At 40.1% G+C, this 25935-nt stretch overlaps 4 protein-coding genes across 11 annotated transcripts; all 4 read left to right on the top strand.

Annotated features, from left to right (window-relative positions):
* Window positions 1-549: 549 nt before the first annotated feature.
* Window positions 550-4359, top strand: LOC111661379 (uncharacterized). Of its 5 annotated transcripts, none has more exons than XM_023414919.2 (3): window positions 567-686; window positions 1186-1302; window positions 2742-4359. In XM_023414919.2, exon 3 carries the CDS (start codon window positions 2804-2806, stop codon window positions 3428-3430), a length of 627 nt encoding a protein of 208 aa, XP_023270687.1. In that variant the 5' UTR covers window positions 567-686; window positions 1186-1302; window positions 2742-2803; the 3' UTR covers window positions 3431-4359. The 5 variants fall into 5 exon arrangements, with proteins under 5 accessions (XP_023270685.1, XP_023270687.1, XP_023270688.1 ...); XM_023414920.2 differs by having other exon boundaries at window positions 572-686; window positions 1190-1302; XM_087176306.1 differs by lacking the exon at window positions 567-686 and having other exon boundaries at window positions 709-1302; window positions 2742-3013; window positions 3062-4359.
* A 131-nt stretch (window positions 4360-4490) lies between these two features.
* On the top strand, window positions 4491-9688 carry paplnb (papilin b, proteoglycan-like sulfated glycoprotein). 2 transcript variants are annotated; one of them, XM_023414949.2, is made up of 13 exons: window positions 4491-4776; window positions 5017-5096; window positions 5487-5596; window positions 5909-5969; window positions 6096-6198; window positions 6485-6615; window positions 6825-7142; window positions 7399-7575; window positions 7680-7830; window positions 7911-7991; window positions 8471-8627; window positions 8788-8866; window positions 9017-9688. In XM_023414949.2, the coding sequence occupies exons 2-13, from the start codon at window positions 5040-5042 to the stop codon at window positions 9299-9301; spliced, it is 1710 nt and encodes a 569-aa protein (XP_023270717.1). In that variant the 5' UTR covers window positions 4491-4776; window positions 5017-5039; the 3' UTR covers window positions 9302-9688. The 2 variants fall into 2 exon arrangements, with proteins under 2 accessions (XP_023270717.1, XP_023270716.1); XM_023414948.2 differs by having other exon boundaries at window positions 5014-5096.
* A 527-nt stretch (window positions 9689-10215) lies between these two features.
* On the top strand, window positions 10216-12597 carry LOC111661381 (enhancer of rudimentary homolog). The gene is made up of 4 exons (XM_023414922.2): window positions 10216-10348; window positions 10802-10889; window positions 11604-11724; window positions 11829-12597. The coding sequence occupies exons 1-4, from the start codon at window positions 10346-10348 to the stop codon at window positions 11929-11931; spliced, it is 315 nt and encodes a 104-aa protein (XP_023270690.1). The 5' UTR covers window positions 10216-10345; the 3' UTR covers window positions 11932-12597.
* A 288-nt stretch (window positions 12598-12885) lies between these two features.
* On the top strand, window positions 12886-25409 carry ppp4r3a (protein phosphatase 4 regulatory subunit 3A). 3 transcript variants are annotated; one of them, XM_087176305.1, is made up of 16 exons: window positions 12886-14045; window positions 14277-14332; window positions 14422-14520; window positions 14652-15269; window positions 16272-16349; window positions 16447-16563; window positions 18397-18513; window positions 18730-18861; window positions 19370-19472; window positions 19581-19739; window positions 19881-20050; window positions 21013-21155; window positions 22344-22532; window positions 22925-23013; window positions 23322-23539; window positions 24239-25409. In XM_087176305.1, the coding sequence occupies exons 1-16, from the start codon at window positions 13904-13906 to the stop codon at window positions 24359-24361; spliced, it is 2553 nt and encodes an 850-aa protein (XP_087032431.1). In that variant the 5' UTR covers window positions 12886-13903; the 3' UTR covers window positions 24362-25409. The 3 variants fall into 3 exon arrangements, with proteins under 3 accessions (XP_087032431.1, XP_023270801.1, XP_023270800.1); XM_023415033.2 differs by lacking the exon at window positions 22925-23013 and having other exon boundaries at window positions 12887-14045; window positions 21016-21155; window positions 22344-22534; window positions 23328-23539; XM_023415032.2 differs by lacking the exon at window positions 22925-23013 and having other exon boundaries at window positions 12887-14045; window positions 22344-22534; window positions 23328-23539.
* The last annotated feature ends 526 nt before the right edge of the window (window positions 25410-25935 follow it).

The following is a 25935-nucleotide window of genomic DNA, read 5'->3' as shown; positions in this document are numbered from 1 at the left end:
ATACAGTATGGAGGGGCCTCTGTCCTTGCTTGCCCGCAGTACTGGACGTGTGTGTTTGATGCCTGAGAAAACTCTACAGCAGAGACTACTCATCTGCTCAATATGAAACCAGTGTTAGAACATGGCTTTTAAAAGTAGGGTACATAATGCCTGACACACAGAGGACAAATGTTATTTCACTATGAATGAGTATGGTAACAATAGATTCTATTCAGGCTGTGAGACTACAGTTCATGTACAGGTGACAGGTAATGATATATAATGTCTAATTACTCCACAGAGATATATTTAAGAAGTTTAAGGAAAAGTTAATTATGAATGTGACATTTGTGAGTCTGAGCATTTGTCTGTGTTTGCGCATTCATACATTGAGTCGGTAAAATACTTGAAAATGTTGATTTGATTACGATCATCATGGAAAATGGCCTTTGGGTTGCAGAAATCATACAGATGCCATCTGTCACACCAGCTGAAGTTTCTTTGTGAACTGCTGATAAGCAGTACTTGGAGTTCAGACTAAAAAAGTTTCATCAAGACCATCGTCACAGTGAGGGAATATAGTGGCCGTGAGGTGGGCAGCACTGGCGTGGTCTAGACAGGATCCATCCCCCCCGCACACAATCTAACTTATCTTTAGCCTGCATGTCACTACATCCTGGACACTCTCAGAATAACCAGAGGAACAAGTAAGAGTTCATTTTCTTATTTTTGCTATTCCTGCAATTTTATCTGTAATTTTTTGTGTGTGTTTTTGTTCATTAATAGTTTCTCTAGTCCACATTTTAGCAGTTTTTAGTTCCTTAATTAGCTCTGTTCTACTTGTAGCTGCCAATAAGTTATGCTGTTTTTTACTTTAGTGAAGAACTGGATCTTTTTGCTTTTGCATCCTCCTCCCTTTTGGCTCCTCTCTTAATCATGGTGTCCACTGTCTTTGAATTGTTGCAGAGGACAACAAGACAACTACAGTCTCATTAAACTCATTGTTTGTATTGTCTTCCAAGCTAACTCTTTGCTTTACTACCTGCTCTTTTATAGCAAAATAATTGCTGCAAGTGATTCATTTATCTGCTTTATCTCAATGGTTTTACTGTTGTCAACACAGAATTCTTTATATGTCCCAAATAAAAAAATTCTCACTGTTCTTATGATGAAGCAAATATTGACACTGCTGTGTTTACCTCTGAGAAAGAGGATAGTTTCCCCTTGACGTTGGCCCCCCAGAGCAAGTTGTCCTGTTTTGATAAGGCATTGAGGGTGGTGAGGTCACCATTCAGACTCCTTATCTTTACAGCCATTTAAAGGGTAGGTGCTCGTGCCGGCTCTTTAACATGCTTTTAAACACGTGAAATTTTGTCTTGGCTTTGGTGCATTTTCTTATTTTTCACTGTTTCATGCAATTATGTGACTGAAGTAAAAATTATGGAAAATGCAGCTGTAAGAACATGTTAGAGAATATGGTCATCTTGACTGTTTTTTATATTTCAGGAAATATCATGACTTCTGGCTTCTTTAAAAAAAAAAAAGAAAAAAAAAACAATACAGGCTGTTTACACTTACAAATAGCCCCTTTAACTCAGCTGTACTAACTTACTGTATTTTACTTTAACTAAAATCTCAATTTACACATTCCACATTTTCTACATTTTCCATTTGCATTTGCTCCTACGTGAGACATATTTCATTAGCAAGCATCAAATTCCTATCAACTATAGCTTTCACTTTAACAGCTGAACGGCTGAGCTTAGTCCCAGATAGATGACATGCAGATCTATTATTTTTTCTCAGTTCAGCATCCTTTGCCTAATGAACCATCAGAGTGCATCGTCTTACAATCTTGGTTAAACGGTTAAACTCACTCAGAATCCAACATGAAGATTTATATAGAGCTACATCTACGGTTGAGCAGATTTAATTTTCCGTTCAATTATCTGTGTAAGCTATTGATACAAGACAGCAGAAGAAAGTGAGAGTGAAATGTTCTTACATTACAGTGATGTGAAACAGTCATAATAAAATTACAGTGCTAGAATTTGATTGCTTTTTCTGTGCTTAGGTTTGTGAATGATCATGTTTATTGGAACTCGTTTTCAAGGGGGTCCTCAACACAAAACACAATACACAGAGCAAGCAATAGCACAATTACACTCACACACACACACACACGCTCTCCCAGCAACACCTGAAGAAAATGGAGATTAAAAGGCAGAGAGAGAGAGAGAGACAGAGAGAGAGAATAGGAGACAGTATTATGCATACAGTATGAGTGTGTGCATGTGAGTGTCAAGGCCACCCACAGATGACTTCACCAGGACAGGGTTAATCTCTCTGCTCAGACAGTGAAAAGGTTTGGGAGGAGGGAAGAACCACGTAATCTGATGTCCCGCCTGCCGCTCAGCCGAGCCAGCAATGGTCTGGACTGGGGAGGGTTTTGCTCAGGTTAGCTGCTCTAAGTGGATTATGGGAGAACACGTCAGTGAAAGGACACCTGGACACATACACATATACCTACCTACACACAGACCCACACACTGCACACACGTGCACAAGCGGAGAAGATTAGTCAGAAGTGCATTTTTCACCCCCTGCAAGGAGCTTAAACTCCTTACCAGCTGAGAAAAGGCATTGGAGCAGCTCTGCATCTTTGACATCGCTCAGCTTTTTCCTGAAAATATTTGAATTCTCTTTACCCTTTAACCTTTTACAATCACCGGCTGCAGCTCAATGATTCCTTTTTCTTCCAGATATCTGTTTTATTGAAGTCTGACTTGAGTATCAGGTGGTGGAGAGCTGTTACAGCAGGAGGATGGAGACAGACCCAAAGGCAGACTCAGAGTCTGAGACCCAGGTCCCAGACAACAACGAGGCCCAGGGCCCAGACAGCAGCGAAGCCCAGGTCCGGGACAACAGTGAGACCCAGGTCCCGGACAACGACAAGACCCAGGTGCCAGACAACAGCGAGACCCAGGTACCAGACAACAGCAAGAACCAGGTGCCAGACAACAGCAAGACCCAGGTGCCAGACAACAGCGAGACCCAGGTACCAGACAACAGCAAGAGACAGGTGCCAGACAACAGCAAGGCCCAGGTCCCTGACGACAGTGAGGCCCAGGTGCTGGACAGCTTCGAGTCTCTGAGGGTGGACACCTCCGAGTTTGAGGTAACCGCCGACCGCCTAGAGCAGCTGATGAAGAGCATGGAGGTGCTGCTGTCGGACGTGGAGCAGCTGCGGAGCCACTGCAGCCACCAGGCCACCGAGTTGATGCGTGCGGCGGTGGACCTGAGGCAGCAGCAGGACGACCTGAAGGAGAGCTACTCTGAGCTGTCCCGAGAAATGCAGGAGATCATAGATTCAGTGGACGACCTATTCAGCACCAAGAGTGCCTTTGAAGCCAAGGAGAAGCAAACACAGAAACTGAGTCGGCAGCTTTGAGGGAGAGAAAGTGACTTTTTTTTCTGTGGGGGGTGGTTTTTGGTCTGGGATGTGTGAGTGAGTGAAAATTTGGATGGGTTGGGTTTGGAGGTGGTGTGTGATGCAGAGGTTTTCATGGCTTTGAAACAATATTTTAATGAGACTCTTGAATGGCATTATATTAACTTGTTGTTGTGCAAATTGTAATTTTTAGGTCTATATCTGCCAGACACAGTCACTAAAAAAAAATTAAAATACATTACTCTGTATCACTACGCTTAGTCCTGTAATACAACAGCACCTGGAACATTATGAGCTTAACAACGGTAGAATTTGTTGCATTGCTTTCATGCTAGATTACCACGTGCTGCTCTCTTTAATGCAGGCGATGACAAGACCGTACAGAGGTTCAACCTGTGCTGCGTGTCAACATATGATTTACTATCACTTCTGCTGTCATCAGATTTTTTTTTTTTCCTGCACTAACACATGCGTGTATCATAGTTATTTTTTCTCTCTCTCAGGTGTTTTTTGGAGGATAAGACTGAAGTATAGATTTCACTCTCATCAGGCTGCATGGCTCCTTCCGCTTTCTGAAACTCTGGCACAGGAGTGTTTTGCTCTCCACTGGTTTCCAGTTGTACATCTTCCATAATCTCTTCCCATTCAGTCATGGTCCATTGTGGTTTCTCTCTAAAATAAAACTAAATATAGAGCCTTAGGGCGATGTTTACCTCCAATCAGCACTTCTGCTGTGACTTACTGGTCTGTACTTAGTGGTTGTGAGACGTGCAAAAGGGACCATCGGTGGCCAGCAACGTGAAGAAAAATCAATCAATCTTTTACCCTAGATCACATTTGACTTTTTTCTTATGTAATGACTTATATGAATATTATTGCTTTCATCTTTAAAATTCATACATGAAACCATTAAATTATGTATGCTCAAACATCCTCTTCTTCTCCTTCTTCCTTTTATTGTGGTATACTATAGAATGATTACTTAAATACATTTTTTACATAAGTGCAAAAAAATAAAAAGAATTGACTTCAAACTACTAAAACAAAATAGTCTCATGGCCCGAGGGTCTTAACTGGGAACACTCTGTCCCACAGACGAAATAACAGCTTATATTCATTGTCAAAAAAAAAGGGGAAAAAAAAGAAGAGAAGTCTAAATCTTTTGGAAAAAAAAAAAAGCTCCTGTGCATCTCTGGGTGGTTGAAACCTGACACTATATGGGCTGTGGTGTTGGAGAGCAGAGAGGGTGAGAAGATAGAAAGCTGGGTGTCAGTGCCTACCTTCACTGTTGAGGTGCACATCACTCTGAGCTGCTGGTCGAACAGCTGGGAATTCACTACGAGAAGGTAAGAAAAAATAGTATTTGATCAGATTTGTAATTAGCATGTTTCAATTATCCACACTTTGCACATTTAATGCATGTATTAAACATTAACAAAGAAAACTCACCAGTGGTAACAAGGAATTTAATCTGATCTATCATAATACACATACATGTATTAACGGACAAATTACACACACATTCATATTAAGTTGAAGTACTTGCTCCGAGAGTTCAGCTATTTAGTTGCTATCCTTATCAGTAGTTCTGCAGTGGCTTCTGGGGAACATGAACATCCTGCAAATCCTGGGTCTCCTACAGCTGCTGGCTGTACCTGCCTTCACTGTGAGTCTCACTTTTAATATTAATAATATTGCACCCTTTGCATGTAAATGTCAGTATTTTTAATACAGATGCAAATCGCATAGAACGCTAAGTACAGTATGTCCAAAATCTCAACAGTGAAAAACCCCCCCCAAATGTTTAATTTCTAACACATGTGCCAGCAGTGATGCTGTTTATATGATACAGAGCAGGTTTACAAACACGCATTATGCAACATGGAGGGGATCGTTTGTGGTTAAATGTTCCAGCTTCTATTTTGGTGTCTCTAGCATGCTCTTAGTGTGTGTTAGTGGTTGGCGGTGGGCTATGATATGGTGTGTGAGAGCACTATGTGTTCCAGCGGCAGAGCCAGTAGGAGTTTTATTGGTTTTTTGGGGGGATTTTTTTCAGCTGACACAGCCAACCCATGACTACTGGGGAGAGTTTGGAGCCTATGGGCCCTGCAGTCGCACCTGTGGCACAGGAGTGGCCATGAGAACCAGAAAATGTATCACCTCAAGGTAGGACATGGAGTCGCAGGGTGTTATAATGGGATGATAGACTCATCGATTAAAGATTTCTTTCAAGATTAAAGATTTTAGGATTTTATGCGGGGGAAAGTAGCACAGTAATTATTGTTTTAAATCATCTTTTTTTTTTTAATCTCTCACTTTCTCTCTATCTTGCATTCCCTTTTTATTTTTGGTTACAACTTTATTTTAGATAATTTTATAAGCACATGATCATGAGCATTTAAATGTTTTAGACATGACCAATGAAGCCAAGTGCATTTATCAAGAGTGTGAGATGTTGGTCTTTTCTGTCTCTTGCAGGACAGATGGAGGACATAACTGCTTGGGATCATCTAAGGCCTTCCGAACCTGTAATACACATGTAATCATATTTAAACTTTTTTTAAAATATAAATAACAATATAAATAACATAACATCAACCCTGCACAACCCGCACAAATGTGTCCTAAAGATATACCAATAATCCAACTTTTTGTGTCGCTGTAGGAATGTCCAGTCGGATCCATGGACTTCCGGGAGGAGCAGTGCTCCCGGTTTGACAGAATGGACTTTCAGAGCAAACGTCACTCATGGGTGCCTTATTATGGAGGTATAAGACTTATCATACTGTCCAATCACATTATCTGAATCTTGGTGAAGTAATGCTTACTAATGCTAACTAACTTTTAGTGATTTTTTTTTGGATTACAAATTACAAAAAGGTTCAATTGAAATGATGGAAACAAATGAGTGACATTACAGTGGTTGTCTTCTTTTTCTGACACTCTATTGCACAACAGTAACCTATATAGGAAACCCTGGCACATTTGGTTCTGAGCAGGACAAACTACATACTCGAAAATAAATGGGTGATTACTGTATCTTTAAAATTCTAGCAACCAATCCATGTGAGCTGAACTGTGTCCCAAGAGGACAGAACTTCTTCTATCGACACAAACCTGCAGTGGTAGATGGGACACCATGCTATGTGGGCCGCACTGATATCTGTGTGGACGGTGTCTGCAGGGTGAGAGCAACACTGAGATTCTGCAGTTAACCTTGAGAATGATATATTTATAGTATGTCAGGAATGATTGATTTCATTCATTGTATATCAATGTAAAGCCCACTCATCTATTCTCAAGACCATCACCTCCACACTTGGATAGTTTGAGTCGATTTGTTTAAATGTGTTTTCTTGTAAATCAGACATCACAGCAATTTGTCTCTTTTCAGATACTGACCCATGGAGAGTTCATGGGTTTGGATGACGACACTAACTCTGTGCACTCCGCTGCTCCTGTTGTTGTGGCTCCTCACCCGAGGGAGACGCTTACGTACATCTACAAAACCGGTGTGTACGCCGCTTGCTCAGCCACCTGCAACGGAGGCATGCAGTTTCGCAGCGTGGAGTGCTGGGTTCAGGACCCGATGAACCCCCGTGTGGTGGAAGAGTCTAACTGCATTACCCAGCGTCTGCAGAGGCCGCAGAGTCAGCAGGCTTGCAACATGCATCCATGTGCCGCGGAGTACAGTGTATCAAGCTTCAGTGTGGTTTGTATCTCGCAATGGGAGGAGGTTAATGATTTAAGAAAAATAGACTAGTACATTTAACTTTTAAAGAACATTGCAAAAAACAACAAAGGAATCCCTATCATTGTCCACTTTTACTGTATTTTACAACATCCAAGAGTGAGTGTGGTGGAAAGACTTTTTTTGTTCACAACAACAACTGATATGAAATAAAGGCTACTAACTGTCTCTGTGTTTATCTATGATGATTTGAATATGCTGTTGTGTATGATGTCAGTGTTCAGTGACCTGTGGGGAAGGCCAGCAGACGAGGGAGGTGATCTGTGTTGGACCAGGAGGTGAACATCTGGCTGACCGGGCCTGTAGCGGACTGGCACGACCTCCTTCTGTCCAGGTCTGCCGCAGGCCTGCCTGTCACGCACACATCACCTGGCATGTGACTGACTACGGACTGGTAAGAATACAAAAAATAAATTAAAAAAAAGTATTATGTACTGCAAAGAAAACTTAAAAAGCCTCTTTCATTATTGCTCTGCCTCTTTTTTCTCGTGTCTGCAGTGCACTAGAAGCTGTGGTGGTGGTGTGAGAGAGAGGAGGGTTAGCTGTTTTGATACAGATTTGAACCCCTACCCAGAGGCCCGGTGTGGACTAGCAAGCAGGCCTGTCACTGTGGAAGCGTGCAACTCACAGCCATGTCCTGGAGCTCAAAGTAAGCCAAATCTGATGCAGTTATACACAAGCTTGACTGTTTATCCTTGTTTGTATTTAATCAATCCACTTTCTCTTCAGTGGTCCCAAGTGTACAGGATCCAAGGGCACATGAAAGCACCATGAGAGGATTTGTGCCCCATGTTCCAGGAGAGCCTTCAGGTACATGGAACATGAGGAGACTGTAATGTTATTCTCTTTCTTCAGTTGTTTTATATGCGTATATGTGTAGCCAAAGTAGAAGATGTGCAAAAAAAAAAGAAAAGAAAAAAAGAAAAAAAAGAATGTGCAACCAGTTATTTGAGCTTAGTTATCACCAAAACCAATTATTTTTGAATTAATGACTTCTCAGGCAATAAAGTAAACCTGCCTTTACCACATGTTGTTAAGGTTTCTGTCTGGATCATGACTCCACTGCTTCCTCATTTATTTCATGTCTCTCATTCACAAACACAAAGCCCATACTGTTTCTATACTACCTCACTAAACCATATTTAAATTCAAAAATAAATGATCCAGACAAATTGAACTGCTACCAAATATAATCCTACAAATCAAAAGGCTAAACATATATGTCCGTGCATGGCCTGTACAGTAACAGTATGTTTGTTCACGTCTGTGTCTGTGTTTACTCGTTTTAGCTTCCAGACCACAGACAAACATTCACCACGAGCCCTACCCTCCTGTGGTTGGCCCTCAATGTGCACAGTCATTTTATGGCTGCTGTCCTGATGGCCATACCTCTGCCACTGGACCCAGGAATGAGGGCTGTTTCCAAGAGGACTGTGTTCGCACCAGGTAGCGCTGCCTCCTGGGTCCCATCCTTGTAACCAATATATTGGAAATTTCCCCACTGTGGGACTAATAAAGGAATATCTCATCTTCATATATGACAAAAATGAATTGCTCAATTTAAAGTGTTTACACCTTGAATAAAAATAACATCGCTCTTCTTTAGGTTTGGCTGTTGTTTGGATGGGGTGACTACAGCTCAAGGATTTGGAAGAGCTGGATGTCCTGAATACCAGACGACTGTGGTAAGAATCACATGTGTTCCTGATTTTGTTTCAATAAACTTAATAAATCTGTTAAATAATGCTATCATTCGGCTTGTAGAGTTAATACATTTACCAGCTACAGTATCCTGGATGATATCCTAACAGTTGCTATCTCTACTCCTTTCTCAGGAGCGCCCACCACCCCCTGTAACTCCATCCGCTGGTAATGTGTGCTCTCTGCCTCGTGATGAGGGCCCCTGTGATACCTGGAAGGTCCGGTTCTACTATGACTTGGGCACCAGTAAATGTACCGAATTCTGGTATGGAAGCTGCCAGGGCAATGGCAATAACTTTGTGTCCCTGGAGGCATGCCAGAGAGAGTGTGGGGGTATGGTGAGGGAGCCCCCACCTGCACCTCGCAGTGGGACCCCAAGGAGAGGGCCACCCAGGGGTGCTCTAAGGGCAAGGGCATAATCTTGCACACCACTAATACCTCCTGTACACAGGATAACCAGGATGCCCTCACTATGAAGCTAATCACACATGTAGTGTATATTTACATACATGAAGACAGACACAAACATGTACTGTAAGACATCCCACATTTCATTAAAAACATTACATTTACATTACAAATGATCTAGATAGCCTTACATTATAACAAATAAGTAATCACTGCTGTAGATTCTGATTTTTATTATCTTTTTGATCCTTGGCATTTTGTTTGTGACACTAACTATATTCATTTGTGTTTTTTGCCTCATGGTTCAGGACTGAAATAAATGTATGTCAATGTGATTATCCAAATTAAATCATAAACCCAATCAATAAATCTTCAGCTCTCCAGTAACCTTGAAAAAATGGTGTGGTTTATCTGTGTCCCTGTCTTATCTTACAATGTTTCCAAAATGGCACTTTATTTGGATTTAACTCTTTATTAAAGCACTGTTCAGTTTACAATAAATAAATACATTATACACAGTGATGTGATGTAATTAACTACATTTACTAAAGTACTATAGTTAGGCCTAAATACAGGGTTGAGGTGATACTAGGGGATTCTCCTTTTACAGTGCATAATAAATACTGTCACATTTGATTCTTATTTTGCTATTAAGCAGGCTATTTTTACTTGTGCAAGAGAATGATGTTATGGATTTGCAAGACTTTTACTTTTACTTTTGTAAATAAAAGTCTTGAGTATTTTTACTTTATGGGATTGCTACTTTTACTTAAGTAAAGGATGTAGATACTTTTTGGTCCACGAACAAAATGTTTCTAGACACATTACAAATGACTGATCTTGCAGTTTTAATGCCAGACATTTATTTTGAAACAAAGCCTTTATTTTGAAGGCACTTCAACTTTGCAACCGGAAAAAGATTTTTTTCATTTCCCCTGAATATTTTTGCTCAAACAGCTACATCGCACGGGGGGGTTGAGAAGCAATAAATAGCGCTTTTTTTTTGCAGTTTTGCATCCACAATAATTATAACAGTGTCTACAGTCAGCAAAAACATGGTAAGCTTGTTTGTTTTTGCGCTTAAAGAGGGAAAAACTCCCAATATTATTCACAATAGCTCTTGTTAAGCCATCACAGCTAAGCTAACAAGCTTCGAGGCTAACGTTTACTACTCTGTCAAACATGTATTCTGTCCCACTTGCTCTGTTGATATAAAGACAGTTTCAACCTAAGGTCTTCATTAACTCATCTCTGCATGCTAAACCCAAATATGGATGAAGCATGTTGGGTCTTTTATGAAAGATAAGCCACTATATTAACTTCACAGTGAGTGTTCTGTTGCTAAATAACCAGCGTTTACCTCCTGATTGAAAATCTCTGGGGAGAAGGTTATAGGAGTGCTTGTTGTGTCAGAGACACAACGTCACATCGACGGCATCACTCAGGTATTTAATGTGACAAAAAGAACTTTGTATTTTGTATTTATTAAATACTATCAATTATCTTTACAGTCGCACACAATTTTGCTTGTCCAACCGACCAAGAGACCTGAGGGCCGCACGTATGCTGACTATGAGTCAGTGAATGAATGTATGGAAGGTGAGTCTGCAGCCGTTTTAAAGTACTATTCATTAGTAAGTCAAAGTGCTGTTTTGTCATTACATGTAGCGTAATGAATGTAGACTAAAACCATATTTCATTATTGGCACATATTTTTTTTTAATTGAACAATATTCCCGTTTTCACTGTAAGCATAGTTAGGCTATTCTGTCATCAATGAGTGTAAGCTCATTCAGCACCTTATATTTCCCTCATAAAATATGCTTCGGACTGTTTACAGTTTGGGATGTGAGTGCCAATATAAATGCAATTTAATGCAGTTGTGTAAAAGAATTACAAGTGTAAGAAGTTTTACATTTATTTTGTAACTTCTTAGTTCCTGAATGGTAAGTATACTGTAAAAAAGACATGACATAACTTTAATGTATATATGTGCATGAACTGGAATGGATCCTATGATATTTCAACTGAATGCTAGTCTGATCTACAGAGTACCACTGGACACTTTTTTATGCTTAAAACATTTAATTGTTTGTCAAGTTGTCTCTTTATTAATCCTGTGTTGTTTCTCCTGTATCTCTCCCTTTTAGTGAAAGCTGTAGTGTTCCCCAATGAACCTTGTTACATTGGTGTGACTGAAGCAATATACACTAAATTATATTTTTTTTATTTGTAACGTTTTAGCTATTTTCTTTTGATGCACACTGGAAATAGTTTTGCTTCTGTTCAGCATATTCTGCACATCTCTTCCAGGTGTTTGCAAAATGTATGAAGAGCATCTGAAGAGGATGAATCCAAACAGTCCCTCCATCACTTATGACATTAGTCAGTTGTTTGACTTTATAGATGACTTGGCTGATCTTAGCTGTCTTGTGTAAGTATGATCTGGCTGGTGAACCAGTTATTTGATTGACAACCATCCTTGCGGTGGGTGTGTTGGTCACTTCCAGTAAAAGTATCATTTTCATTTTTTAACAGGTACAGAGCTGACACCCAGACATACCAACCATACAACAAAGACTGGATCAAAGAGAAGATATATGTCCTGCTGCGGCGTCAGGCTCAGCAGGCAACAAAGTAAAGGCATCCATGACAGGTTGTCCTGCTACACACACCTGGAAAGAGTTTACACTGCACTACATTTCCACAGCATCGTATAGATCTGTGTATATGGACAACATTGTCAATTTGAGGGGTGGGTTTTCACATTATACTATACATTGGGAAAGGAGAGGGTTTGAAAAATGGGGTAAAGTCAGAATTTTGTGCTTCATATTGAAATGGAGTCATGCCCTACAGCATGCATATGTTTGTTACATCACGAGGAGAGGGGGATTCATGGCTGCAAGGACTAACTTATTGATGGAGAGGGATCCATGCTTGGAAAAGTCCCCCACAGGCCAGATGCAAACAATTTTTGTTTGTCAAATTTTTAGTAGTGTGCTTTCCCTAAAAGTTATATGAAATGTTTTTTTTTATACCTTTACTGGGCAGTTGGATTCAAACATGTTGTGGATTTTGAATGCAGGTGATTTATTTTTGACTGAATAAATATCTGCAGACTGACTTTCCTATTAATTTAACTGATTCCGGTAGATTTACATATTTCATCTGTTATTATTATTATCATTACTATAGCCTATCATGGTGTAAAATGCTGTTATCGTTTTGCATAGCATCTGATTTCTTCTATCCCTGTTGTTTTCTTTGATTTAAACAAAATAAACTGTTTTCTGACTAGCCTCCACTCTTGAATATATAACCTTTCATACAAGGGGGGAAACATTTTCCTGTTAAGAGTCAGAGTCTCATGGTAAAAAGTTGCTTGTCAACAAGGATCATCATTTGGATCTACATGTGTCAAATGGTCGGACTACCGGGTGAATATGACGCAAAGTGGCTGGATGGTAAGTATAATATTTATCGGACAGAGTTAATGCTGGGTGTTGCAGGACGAGCCATTTCTGCCCCTTATAATTGTTATGTTACTGTCTCTTTAAATGTGGCGGGCTGCCCTGTTGTTGCTGTGCTGGAAACCCCGTACTGATTCTGAAGGGACCCAAGATGGCTGAATACTCGCGGGGGGGTAGTTAGCAATTATCTGAGCAAGACGTCGGGAATGAATGGCAAATAGCATTATAATGTGAAGCGTAACGTTGAAGTAATTATACGACTACAGTTTGTTGGATTGCATAATTTTTGGGATGCATGAATACCAGTATGGAGAGAGTGGTCTCTCCGCGGCCCCGAGCCAGAACATGGCGGAACACTTGGGGCAGATATAGCGGCTAACGCTAGCTAGCTGGCGTATTATTCAGACACAATTAGAAACATTGGTCCAGGGTATACACGGTGTCTTTGGTCCGCAGGTGTGAAATAATGTTATCGGTGCACAGGTCTGGACATTTTACTTCAAAGGGTTGTTTAACATTGAATATGTGGAACGTAGGTAGCTAGCGTACTAGCGAACTAGTCAACTCGTAAGGTTTGCTAGCTAACGTAACTGGCTAACGTTGCCCGCAAGCGTACAGACTGTACTAATAAACAGGCAGGGTGTTGTGGGAGCCATTGGTCGTAACAGTGGGGCTTATTCTGAATACTCCCCACTCAACTGTATGTTAGGAGTTTGTAACGTCTGTCAGCTCTTGTTTTGTCGATTAAAACTTAGCTAACGTCAATGCCCTCCGCACTGTAAATTAGTCTGTCGTTAGCTTGCTACAATGGTCTGTAAGCTGATTTTGTGTGGCGCGTTGCCTATAACCCTAGCAAGATAAGTTTTAAGGCAGCTCGTCAATATAATCAGATATTGTAGTTGTAACTGCAGAATTGATCGGGGTCTCTTCCTGGGTTCTCGTCCAGGTATTCCAGTTTTAAGGTGCTTCAAAGAAGTGTTAGCCTGGTTGACCCCTGACACAAGTAAAGTCAGTACTGCATTGTAGAGGTGAAGAGGTGTAAAAAGTGAACTGAAGTTGTGGCGTTACAAGGTGAAGCAGACACCCTGTAAAAGCCAAGAAGGTCCGGGAGGGGGAAACCGGTTACATCCACCTGCCAGGATGACGGACACTCGTCGACGAGTCAAAGTCTATACCCTCAATGAGGATAGACAGTGGGATGACCGTGGGACTGGGCACGTCTCTTCTGCCTATGTGGAGCGATTGAGAGGCACGTCTCTACTGGTGCGAGCAGAGAGCGATGGTAAGTGAACCGTCTAAGGCAAGAGAAAGGCACATGCCAATTACGAGATTACTTATAGTGTACTGACCACTGTTATAGCTGCTCTTTGGTTATTATGTCAACAATACCCTCCACAGGGATTAATTTTAATCAGCTGGAATCAATCGTGTATACAGGGAATATTCTAACCTAGCTTCCTCATTTAAGTCATTTTACAACACTTATGGGCTACTTTCGTTTTTAACTTGACAGGTTCCTTACTGCTGGAGTCAAAAATCAACCCAAACACAGCCTACCAGAAACAGCAGGTCAGTACATAGCATATTGCTGCATACTCATATAGAATATAGATTTCCTTCTCTGTGTATTGGTTGTAAATTGGTTTTGTTTTGAAAAGGATACGTTGATAGTATGGTCAGAGGCTGAAAATTATGATCTGGCGCTGAGCTTCCAAGAGAAGGCTGGCTGTGATGAAATCTGGGAGAAAATATGCCAGGTAACTGCACTTTTCTTTGTGGGTGTGTGTGTTTGTCTCGTCCATCTGCATATGCATTTAATATTATATGTGTTTGGGTGTTTCTATAGCTAGTTACATCTTCTGTCACTCATGTTTATTTCATTGTTAAGGTGCAGGGGAAGGATCCATCAGTGGACATCACCCAGGATGTGGTGGACGAGTCTGAGGAGGAACGCTTTGATGACATGTCGTCACCGGGTCTGGAGTTACCACCATGTGAACTGAACCGCTTGGAGGACCTGGCTGAGCTGGTGGCCTCCTCACTCCCATCGCCACTGCGGCGTGAGAAACTGGCACTAGCTGTAGAGAATGAGGGCTACATTCGCAAGCTCCTGGAACTGTTCCGTGTGTGTGAGGATTTGGAGAACCGAGAGGGACTGCACCACCTGTACGAAATCATTAAAGGCATCTTCCTACTCAATCGTACTGCACTCTTTGAGGTTATGTTCTCTGATGAGTGCATCATGGATGTCATTGGTTGTCTGGAGTTTGACCCAGCACTCCCGCAGCCGCGGCGGCATCGTGAGTTTCTCACTAAGACAGCCCGCTTTAAGGAGGTGATCCCCATCTCTGATCCTGAACTGCGTCAGAAAATACACCAGACATATCGGGTGCAGTATATTCAGGACATGGTGCTGCCCACGCCCTCTGTTTTTGAGGAAAACATGCTGTCCACCCTGCACTCCTTCATCTTCTTCAACAAGGTGGAGATTGTGGGCATGCTACAGGTGAGATGGACAGATGTTTCCTTTTTTTTTTTTTTTTTTTAAATGATGTGAAAGTGTGAATGCACCACACTTTCACTTAAAAGTTTTTTACTCAAAGCAAAAGCAAGTATTACAAATTTTTATGACAAACAAGCTTTACAAACAGACGACCCTGTCATAACATTGAAATGCATAAACAGTGTTTATGCAGTGAGAACTGGAATTTACAGTAATTGTAGGATTGTACAAAGCTTTTATTTTTGGCTGATTGTGCTTTACCCAGTCTGAGTTTGTCTGCTAGTCTTTTATGGTCATGTGACCTTTGTGTTTTTGTACTGTGTCAACTCAGCAGTGTTTATGTATGGCTGTCTCCATAGAGATGGGGAAGTGTTGTGTAAATCAGTTATGCTGCGCTAGAGGAAAACTGAAACTGGCACGCTGTTGACTCTGGTACACTGTGCCATGAGAAGTTGTGAAGTCAAACCCCACTGTTGCAGACTATTTCTTCCTTGCTTACCAAGAGATAGTTTTGTCAAGCCAAATTTAACAAAGTGTTTTATTCATTTAAAGTAGCACTTGATATACTGGATTGCAGATATCACAGAATGAAACTCAGTATTCAGTGTAAAGTTTCTAATAAACATAATCCATCAAACTTTCTATATACAGCAGATATTTTGTTAATGTAAACAGCACTAGCTCAAAATAACTGTAAATAAAATGTATGTGCTTAATTTCTGATTGTGAATTTAATTCTGAAAAGTTGTATATAAAGACCAATTATATCAACACCATTTAAAATCAGTTATTTGTAAATATGGTGATATCGTGCTATTTTGTTTCCTGGTTATTTGTATCTGTATAGGTTCTCCAACTACTTTGTTATAATAGATCTGGTCAAGTGCACAATTGGCAGTTACACACTGTGGCGGTCAGGTTTGGTTTTTTTATTTTACATCCTGATTTGTTGACTCTCTCTGTGATACTCATTCCTTCTCATCTCCCCTTTCCTTTTGATGTCAGGACGATGAGAAGTTCCTGACAGACCTCTTTGCACAGCTAACAGATGAGGCTACTGATGACGACAAAAGACACGAACTGGTATGCCAGATCTTCATCACAAATTGTTATTTGTCAGTTTGCTCTTTTTTCTAATTGTCCCTTGTTTCATGGAGCCATATTTGTTTCTGTCTTATAGGTGAACTTCCTCAAGGAGTTCTGTGCATTCTCACAAACGTTACAACCTCAAAACAGAGACGCCTTCTTCAAGACATTGTCAAACATGGGCATTTTACCTGCACTAGAGGTCATACTGGTGAGTAGAGCTACCTTAACATACATTGGAATGAAGTTCGTTTGGTGAGTTTGCCTAGATATACCATGAATTTGGCGTTGGTGTGTTGGTGTTGTAAGCTTTGACAGTGGGGCTACCCTTTTTGCGTTAGGATCATGGAATGTGCCTTGATAAATTGAAAGTTGAAGTTAAGTGACATACTCTCAAAAGAACAATATGAAGCAAAACAGAAACAAGCTAAGACCATCAGTGAATGATTTGAATGATATTAAGGTATTGGCAATATATTGTTAAAATTGTGCATCTATTCCGTACAAGCTATTCTGTTGCCAGGAATTGGGCACAACACAAACACACTGTGTTGAGAAAGCAGAATCAGACTCCCTGTGGTACTATATTGTTCTGTGTTGTGACTGAAGACACAGTTTTATGATTTGCATTTTTTTTTTGTGCAGCAAAACTCTTGTTCAAGTGAATGACATTAAAAAGTTTTAGTCTCTGGTTTAAGGATATTTCCAGACTTGCTCTATATCAGCTTCCCATTTTGGACCATGACAGAGCTTTTTTTTTCTTGAGTCAAACAAACTTGTACTGCAACAAAACAAACTGTGTAGTTGATTTGTGTGTATATGGTTAAACTTGGAGGCTTGTCATGTATTGAGCATACATAGTAGATTACAAACAAGTATAAAAAGCAATCATCAGGGAGGATGCATCAGGGTGTCATGGTATTATTTGGTCCAAAGAAAAATGTAGAAAGGAGCATCTGCTGGATTTGGTTTATATTACAGCTGAGTTCTCCTCCTAAGTTTTGTCAGACAGTTAAAAAAAACGGGTGCATCTAATCATATCTGGTTGTATTGTCTATCGGGAGAGTATGCTCTAAGGTCAGCTCATGGCTACACTGAGATCCTGACTCATATAGATTCAGAGGTGGGTCATTCCTAATCAATGATGGGATGTTAATCTAACTAGATTGTTGTTATTTCAGACATCCCCAATCTCTACAGATGTGAAAAATAAAAAAAATAATAGGTAGGCTGTAATGTGGTGTGTGCGTGTGGTGGGGTGTTCACAAAATGAAAAGAGGGGATGCTTTTTCATTCATTCAGTATGGGCAGATTGTGTCACATGGTGAACACAAAGAGGGTTGACTTGATTTACAGCTGATTCAGTGCTGATTTAAAGAACTGAATTTGGTGCCTCTCATAACAACAACAGCAACAACAATTTATTAAAACACCCAAACACTTCAAGGATATTGTAACTGTCACAATATGCATCTTGAACAGTTTTTGTCTTGACATCTTCGGCCGCTGTTTTTCATGTTAGTTGACTGTTACTTTGCTTTTACACACCAGTGACTGCAGAAGCAAAATACACTTTTTCCCTGACAAAATTAAGTAGTAGGTTTCCTTGTATCTAGCCAGCCTTTGAGTATACAATTTGTTGTGCTATTTTTTTATACCCTGCAGTAAAACACACAGTCCTGTTTGGTTAAATTTTGTGAAAAACGTAACCTAGCAATTCATAACATTTGCAAAACATCTAAACAAATGTAGAAGAAAAACTCAGATCGTGAGTACTTGTTACATATAAAATGTACACCTTTGGACATACAGACATTTTTGAGGGGTAATACCCAGTTCCTCCCTCCTTCCCGTGGACACACACTCTTAGAAGTAAACAGAGGGGAAAGGAAAAAAATAATCAGTGAAAGTGAAACAAACCGCTGCAGGGTCCTTTTTATGACTATCACTTTTGTTTCCATTTTGTTTTTAAGACATGAATTTATTGATCCCCAAGGGGAAATTTACAGTCCACTGACAAATATAATGTATGTTCATGGAACAGGGAATGGATGACGTTCAGGTGCGTGGGGCAGCCACAGATATCTTCTCTTATCTGGTGGAGTACAACCCCTCCATGGTACGAGAGTTTGTCATGCAGGAGTCTCAGCAGAATGATGATGTAAGTAACAAAGTCAGTCAGGCAACTTCTCTGGCATTTTGTGAAGATGTGCTGTTATTCAGTTACAAAATAACTTCAAACTTATTCCTAATTTAGCACAATGTTTCCACTCATCCAGTATTTCTGTATTGAATTATGACAGCATTACATGCATCTATGATACAGGTGGATATAAAAAGGTGTTCGGTTACTAATGATTAGTTGTTGCCCTACCAGGACATCCTCCTGATCAACCTGATCATAGAACACATGATCTGTGATACAGACCCAGAACTAGGGGGGGCAGTGCAGCTGATGGGCCTGCTACGGACACTGGTGGACCCAGAGAACATGCTGGCTACTGCAAATGTGAGTTTGTATGGTACTCCTATATACATCAGTTTAGACTGACAGTGATGTTACAGCAAGCCTGAGCAGAGTATGTGATTCTTACTGTAGATCCAACTTGTCCAGAAGCACTTTTGAATGCTGGAGTTTTTTTATTTTATTTTAATTTTTTGTGAGGAGTGGATCCTATTCAAATGGTTTCAAGCATAAACTCTTGTATCAGCCTATACTTTCATTATTAAAGATGCAAGAGTGAAGACAAGGAACTGAGCTCATCATTCTGTAGCCAAGAGCTTGGGAGCAGTAGTCAGATACAGATACTGGATACAGATCTGGATTTTTCTGCTAATCCAGTTACTTGCTAGCACTGAAAAGTAGTACCAGTGCCAGAAATGTAACAGGTTAGGCTGGAGATCTGCGCCATTGTTTGTAAGCATTGGGAGCTGTGAAAGCATTCATTACAGTACATATCAAAGTCGTGTTATTCAGCACATATGTGTTTGTTCTTTTTTTCTTTTTTTTTCTCCAGAAAACAGAAAAGACAGAGTTCCTGAGCTTCTTCTACAAGCACTGTATGCACGTCCTCTCAGCTCCACTGCTGGCCAACACCACAGAGGAAAAGCCTAGCAAAGGTATTGAATAGCTGCGTGGTGTGTGGGTACATGTGTGCTGGGTTTTTTTTAAATGTAATTTTGTCAACAGGTTTGTTGTATTGCTTACTACCTTCCTTCTTCATTTAGATGATTTTCAAACATCCCAGTTGTTGGCCTTGATTTTGGAGCTGCTGACGTTTTGTGTTGAGCACCACACCTATCACATCAAGAACTATATCATCAACAAAGACATTCTCAGGAGGGTACTGGTGCTCACTGCCTCTCAGCATGCGTTCCTGGCACTATGTGAGTCCCATATAACCATAATTAGATATTCAGCTCTTAGTACCTGTCAGTTCAGACAGATTTTGCATCATTAATTTTTGAAACTGTGTTTGTAACGTAAATTAAGGAGCACAATATTGATCTGTATGTCTGTATGCCCAGGTGCGCTGCGCTTCATGCGGAGGATCATTGGTCTGAAGGATGAATTCTACAATCGCTACATCATGAGAAACTTCCTCTTTGAGCCTGTCATTAAGGCCTTCCTCAACAACGGCTCACGCTACAATCTCATGAACTCAGCCATCATTGAGATGTTTGAATATGTCCGTGTGGTGAGTATTGCCTAAATCTGGCTGCCTCTTATTTGCTGTCATGTCACGTTTGATTCTATTCTTGAACAATAACTTATAACAACAAATTTTCACTTTCCCCACAACAGTTTCTTTGTTCAAATTTTGTATCTATTAACATGGCTAGTGTGCCCTCTTTTTAATTTGAATAGATCAAGAAAACTTTGAAATATTATAGAAAATGTTTCACATATAAAGGTATCTGGATGGAAACATTGTTTATTGTTATCGACACTTAAACCACAGAGCCACAGAAGCTTACAGTTCACCATAAGACTCTAGCCTCCGTATGCCTTCTTGGCTCGGTGTAGGAAGTTGGAGGAACATAATTCATCAATTCTGCCATTGTTGTTTTATTTTGTGGATTTTTTTGTCATACTGGTGCAACATAAAACCTTTTTAAAAGTCAGTCATGTCTTACAGTGTCAAAGATATTATATGACCCACTGCAGTGTATATTCTGATTTATTGATTTCACCCAGAGACAGTGTCTATGTCAGTTGACAGAATACATGTTCATTCCTCTCATTCAGTTGTCTGTTGATGTTTTTACTTTGGCAAGTGATTGGACCAGTACATACTATTATATATTTGATCAAAGTTACACTGATTATAAATGTCGATTGATCTGAAAATATATTTAGTTTTTTTATGCTGTTTTTTGATCTGATTTTAACAAACAAAAAAATAATTATTAGGCAGCTTATCAAACCACATCCCCAAAGAAACATGTGGAACATGCAACATTTTATTGATTCTTTTTAACTTTTTTGGTTTGATCTCTCCTCTCTGTCTCTCTCGCTTGCTCATTTTCTCCATGCTTCATTCCTCTACTGCCCTAAACTCTAAACTGCTCGCCACCTTCCCTTCCCATACTTTTCTCTCATTCTCCTGTCCTGCTGTTTCTCTATACTTCTCTTCCTCTCTCCTCCCATTGCTCCCAGGAGGATGTGAAGTCTCTCACAGCTCATATAGTAGAAAACTACTGGAAGGCTCTGGAAGATGTGGACTATGTCCAGACGTTCAAGGGCCTAAAACTGCGGTATGAACAGCAGCGAGAGAGGCAAGACAACCCCAAACTGGATAGGTGAGAAAACCAAAGCTGCAATACTACTATTACACTGTCACTGATGATTTAATGAGTGAGGCAATCCTTGGTTTGGGTGTGTCTCTTCCGATAGATCGAAGTAAAAAAGTAAATGTGACATCCCAATTAGAGAAGTCACATCGATAAGCTGTTCAATTGGCAGTATATTGTTTTTTCTCTTCATTATTTGAGAGGCAACCGTCTTCTGGCACAGTGTCATTTTTTTCAAACAGTTAGTGCAATACCATGTTTTAGGTAGGGTGTATATCCTTGTATCATCTTTTAAAAATTTAGCCTGTACACCTGTCTTGCGTTGACTGTACAAAAACCAAATGTTGTGCTACAGGGTTCTCAGCTAAACACAATGAGTGCTGTGACCAGTTACTGCTTAGAGTGAGCAATGTATCTCTCGCATATCTATGACTCTGACTGAAGTGCACAGTGAAATCTGAAAGTGAAAGTGAGCAGAGTGCGTCACATAAGATCGTTATTATGTTGGCCCAACTTCAACCCAGCATACCTACCAACACCAACAGGTTTCCCCTGATTGTTTTATTTTTATTTTTATTTTCTTCCTCTGCAATTCTCAGGAATAGGTCAAGTTAATCTTTTAGCATCTTTTTATACAAACACAGTTCAAAGTTTTTTGGTTGATCACTTAAGCATTTCATGCTTGTGGTTTACTGTTAAAATATCCACAGATGTATCATATTGAACCTCTCTGTGTTGTCACAGTACATAGGGCAATAGTGAGATCAGACTCGATGTGTAAATTATGTAAAACACAAGATTATTTTACAAAGGCCAAATGACTTGACTGAAACAAAAGTTGCTTAGTATTACATTATATTACAAACTATATTGTTACAATAAGTTTTGCCCAATACACTGGTAATGCACCACTATAAGTGAGAGCCAGTTTATTTTTTCTACAGAAATATACTGTGCAGCATAAGTGGAAATTGTTAAATGTAGAGATGTGTTAAGAGATTGCGTAAATTGTCATATTTGATGGGAGACATGTTGACAGAATTGACTGGTCATTACTGAATGAAGTGGTGTGAGTTTGGAGTTGTCACTCAACTTCTGAAGTGCAAAGAGAAAGCTGGTTTAAAATTAGATATGTTATTTATGAATATCTATGTGTATTTTAAATTTTAACTACTAAGTGTGCATTATGCCCTGCAGCATGCGCTCCATCCTGAGGAACCACCGCTTCCGTCGTGACGCACGGACACTGGAGGATGAAGAAGAGATGTGGTTCAACACAGATGAGGATGACCTTGAGGACGGTGAGGCAGTGGTTCCTCCATCTGACAAGATGAAGACCGAGGAAGACCTCATGGAACCTATAAGCAAGTTCATGGAGAGAAAGAAGTGTATGTATTGGAAAGCAGTGTTTTCTATTCTTTGTAAATATTTTGGGGTGAAACTGGTTGGAGAGACTCACATATTGTAGTTACTGTACTTATTGGAGAACAGTATTTGTGTTTTTGTAATAACAATGATGGTAAATGGCTGGTAAAATAACAACTCCCAATTTGGTGTGGGGACTCTTGGTGTGGAAATTGAAAAGATCTGAGAAGACAATACTAGAAGAGTTGTTTTCTGTGTTGTTTTATGTTTGCATTGTGATTCTATTGGGAAAACTTATAGGATACAAAATCAATTTTGTCACATTCCAGGCAAAACGGCAGATATGTAAGCAAAACAACTTTGATCCTGTTGTGATTAGATTTCCTCAAAGTTCTTTGTTAGTGCTGCTTTAGGTGCAGTCTTGACAAATTACCAGTGCAATTGTCTTTGCAGTTTTCTGTAAAGTGGACTTTCCTCCCACATTTACATGAAAGGTGCTTGCATAAGCCCAGGTACTTTAGACATTTGTCTGCATTTTAGACAAGCATGTATTGGCCTCATTCAATATGGCTCTACGTAAACATACTGAGTCACTCAGAAATGATTGTTATATGCAGGTTAGACTCAAAATAGTTGAAGCGTTTTGCTTGAAATACAGTTAGCTCTTGTTGGGTTAAACACAAACAATAAAGTAATCTGTCTTGTAAAACCGTGTTGTGGTTACAGAAGATACACTTTGTTCACTCTAGAAATGGTAAAGAGCTTAAATTGGGGAGAATGACCATTTCCTGTCCACCTATGCCTCTCTACCCTCAGTGAAAGATACAGACGACAAAGAAGTACTGGGGAAGTCCAGCTTGTCAGGCAGACAGAACCCCAGCTTCAAACTCTCCTTTTCTGGCTCTACTAAAACCAGTATATCCAGCCCCCCATCATCTGCCTCATTGAACCCAGGTTCTCCGGGATCACCAGGGTCTCCGGGCTCAGGGGCACGTAGCTCACCCTCCACCACAACTGTAACCACAAAGGTACATGTCAGCATATTTATTGTAAAGGTGTAGGTCTGTGAAGAAAATTCACTCATCTGTAGTGTTACTATGCTGTTCATGAAGAGACAAAAATGATTTTGTACAATGTCTTTTCTGTTTCCAACACTACTTATGTGAAAGATGAATTTGGTGAAACATGAGCTTTAACTATGAACTTCCCACATTGGCTGTCAATTTTCCCACATTTCCCACAATGCTTGTTGTGTATTAGAGAGAATGGTCACTTTCATCGATTTTGTACTTATTAGCCTTATTTAAACAAGGGAAAATAGAGGGAGAGACACTTAAAATGACACATGAAGAAAGCCACGCGGTTTACAGTTCAAGCGCATTTACAAAAGATAGCAACATCACTGTGCTCAAAAGGCGGGAAAACTAACATATAATGGGAACGATAAGAGAAATGAGACTAAATAAAGTTTGGGACAGTTGGTTTAGCACTATCAAGATTTTTTTGTATTTTGAAAATGTTCCCAGAATTGATTCTGGAGAGATGAATTGAGTTATGAAGAGACATTGAAGCTAATCTTTAAAACATAACAGTACTGATGGGTTATTTACATTTGCATCTTGCACATCCTAGCCAGCCAGACCTAAAGTATTATCCCTGGTTTCAGATTTTTCAGGTGACTAATTGACCAGGATGACTGGATTTATTATGTGTCTTGTCTTCTTCAGGGAGGTTTAGTGGGACTGGTGGACTATCCTGATGATGATGACGAGGAGGAAGAGGAGGAGGAAGATGGGGAGAGTAAAGAGGATCCTCTGCCACCTTCGAAGAAGTCCAAACTGAGCTCCTAAAGAAGCATCACTGTCTCAGTTTGTGCTCTGCTCAGACAGTTTCAGTGCTTAGACTTAACACAGGAATGATCAAACTTGTAAACAAATTGAATGAATGAAAGCCACCGCTCTCTTGTCAGTGGGTGGCCCAAGAGGAGCAGACTGTGAACACATTCAGAGCCTCCTCAGACTAGCCCAGACTCGTTCATACAAGTGCCAATCAGGAGACCAGTAGTGGAAAACGTCTGAAATGTGGAACAGACGAGTTAAAGTTGGGGGGGAAGATCGCACTCGAGATCTTCAGCGGACTCGGATGGTATGAAACAAGTTGGAGTTTGGTAATTTAGCAACTGGAGGAAAAGACCACATACAAAAACATGTACAAGCAGACTGAAATCCCAGAGAGCTTGCAGGCTCGGACCATAACCCACTGCCCCCCGCCCCCCACTCAGGGAAGGACATCACAGCGGCCCAGATGGGTCGGCCAATTCAGACCCAGAACCACAACTCGCACCCTATCCCCGCCTCAGAATCCTTTCTACTTCTTTTCTCCTCTGCTCTTTCTCCCTCTCTATGTCTGTTGCTTTTTGTCCCCTTTTTTTAAGTTAGTATATAGGACCAGACGGGAGGCAGCATGTGGCAAAGAGCTGTCCTTGTTGTCGTTTGATGATGTCATCAGTGTCGTCGTTCCTCAGCGGATGTTCTTTCTCTGACGAGAAAAAAGCCAGCAGTTTCTTCATTGTTTTCTTTTTTTTTTTCTCTATTTGTCTCAATCTTTCTCCTGTTTTTTGTAAATGACAACAAAAAAGACCTGCCTTTAAATGTTCAGGACGTTTTCGGTCACACTTGAACAGGTTTTTAAAGACCTCAGTAGGTGAGCTAGTTTTACCCTTTTTGCCCTTTGAAACTGCAGATTTTTTGGAGAATTTGTAATCCCGTCTTGATTAAAGATTGAGTGGAATTCTAGATGTGATGAATTTTGTCATATCTTCTCATTTTTTTCCTTTTACATGAGTGTACACTTAGTTGTTCAGAATATTTGGGACCATTAAAATGATCTTTGCTGTAAGGTGTCCTACTACCCTTTGTCCTGATAACTCAAGTGTCTCCTTGCTGCATCTCACTTTTATTGAGTAGTTGGGGTTTCTTTTGCAACACAAAAAGTTGACTTTATCCAAGTCATACAGACAATGCTGTTGGATTCAGCATGGTTCCACTAACGATAAGGACACAAAACGTCATACTGTGAACACTCAAGAAGGCTGTAATTCCATCACCAAATGGAAAACGTTCGAGTAGTGAATACAATTTTTTATTTTTTTTTACTTTTTTGAATATTTCCCTGTGGAGGTTGGAATAATGTTATATCAGTTTATTCCACAAACAAGTAGTTTTATGAAGACGTGGCTTGCTGGTTTGTGAGCTAAAAAGTTTATGGTCAAATCCATTTCTATCTCTATGAAACACATTTCTTTGCTGATGTTTTGGGGTTTATTTCATGCTTACCTCATTTGAATTTCTACCTCATTTGAATTTCTTTCAAGGGTCAAGGGAATGTCATTCATTATATTTCAAAACAGCAGATTTTAGCATTT

The sequence above is a fragment of the Seriola lalandi genome, unplaced genomic scaffold (assembly GCF_002814215.2).
Source record: "Seriola lalandi dorsalis isolate HSWRI2012SDOR001 ecotype SW California unplaced genomic scaffold, Sedor1 jcf7180002054544, whole genome shotgun sequence".
Lineage (NCBI taxonomy): Eukaryota > Metazoa > Chordata > Actinopteri > Carangiformes > Carangidae > Seriola > Seriola lalandi.
This window is presented reverse-complemented; position numbering and strand designations above follow the sequence as displayed.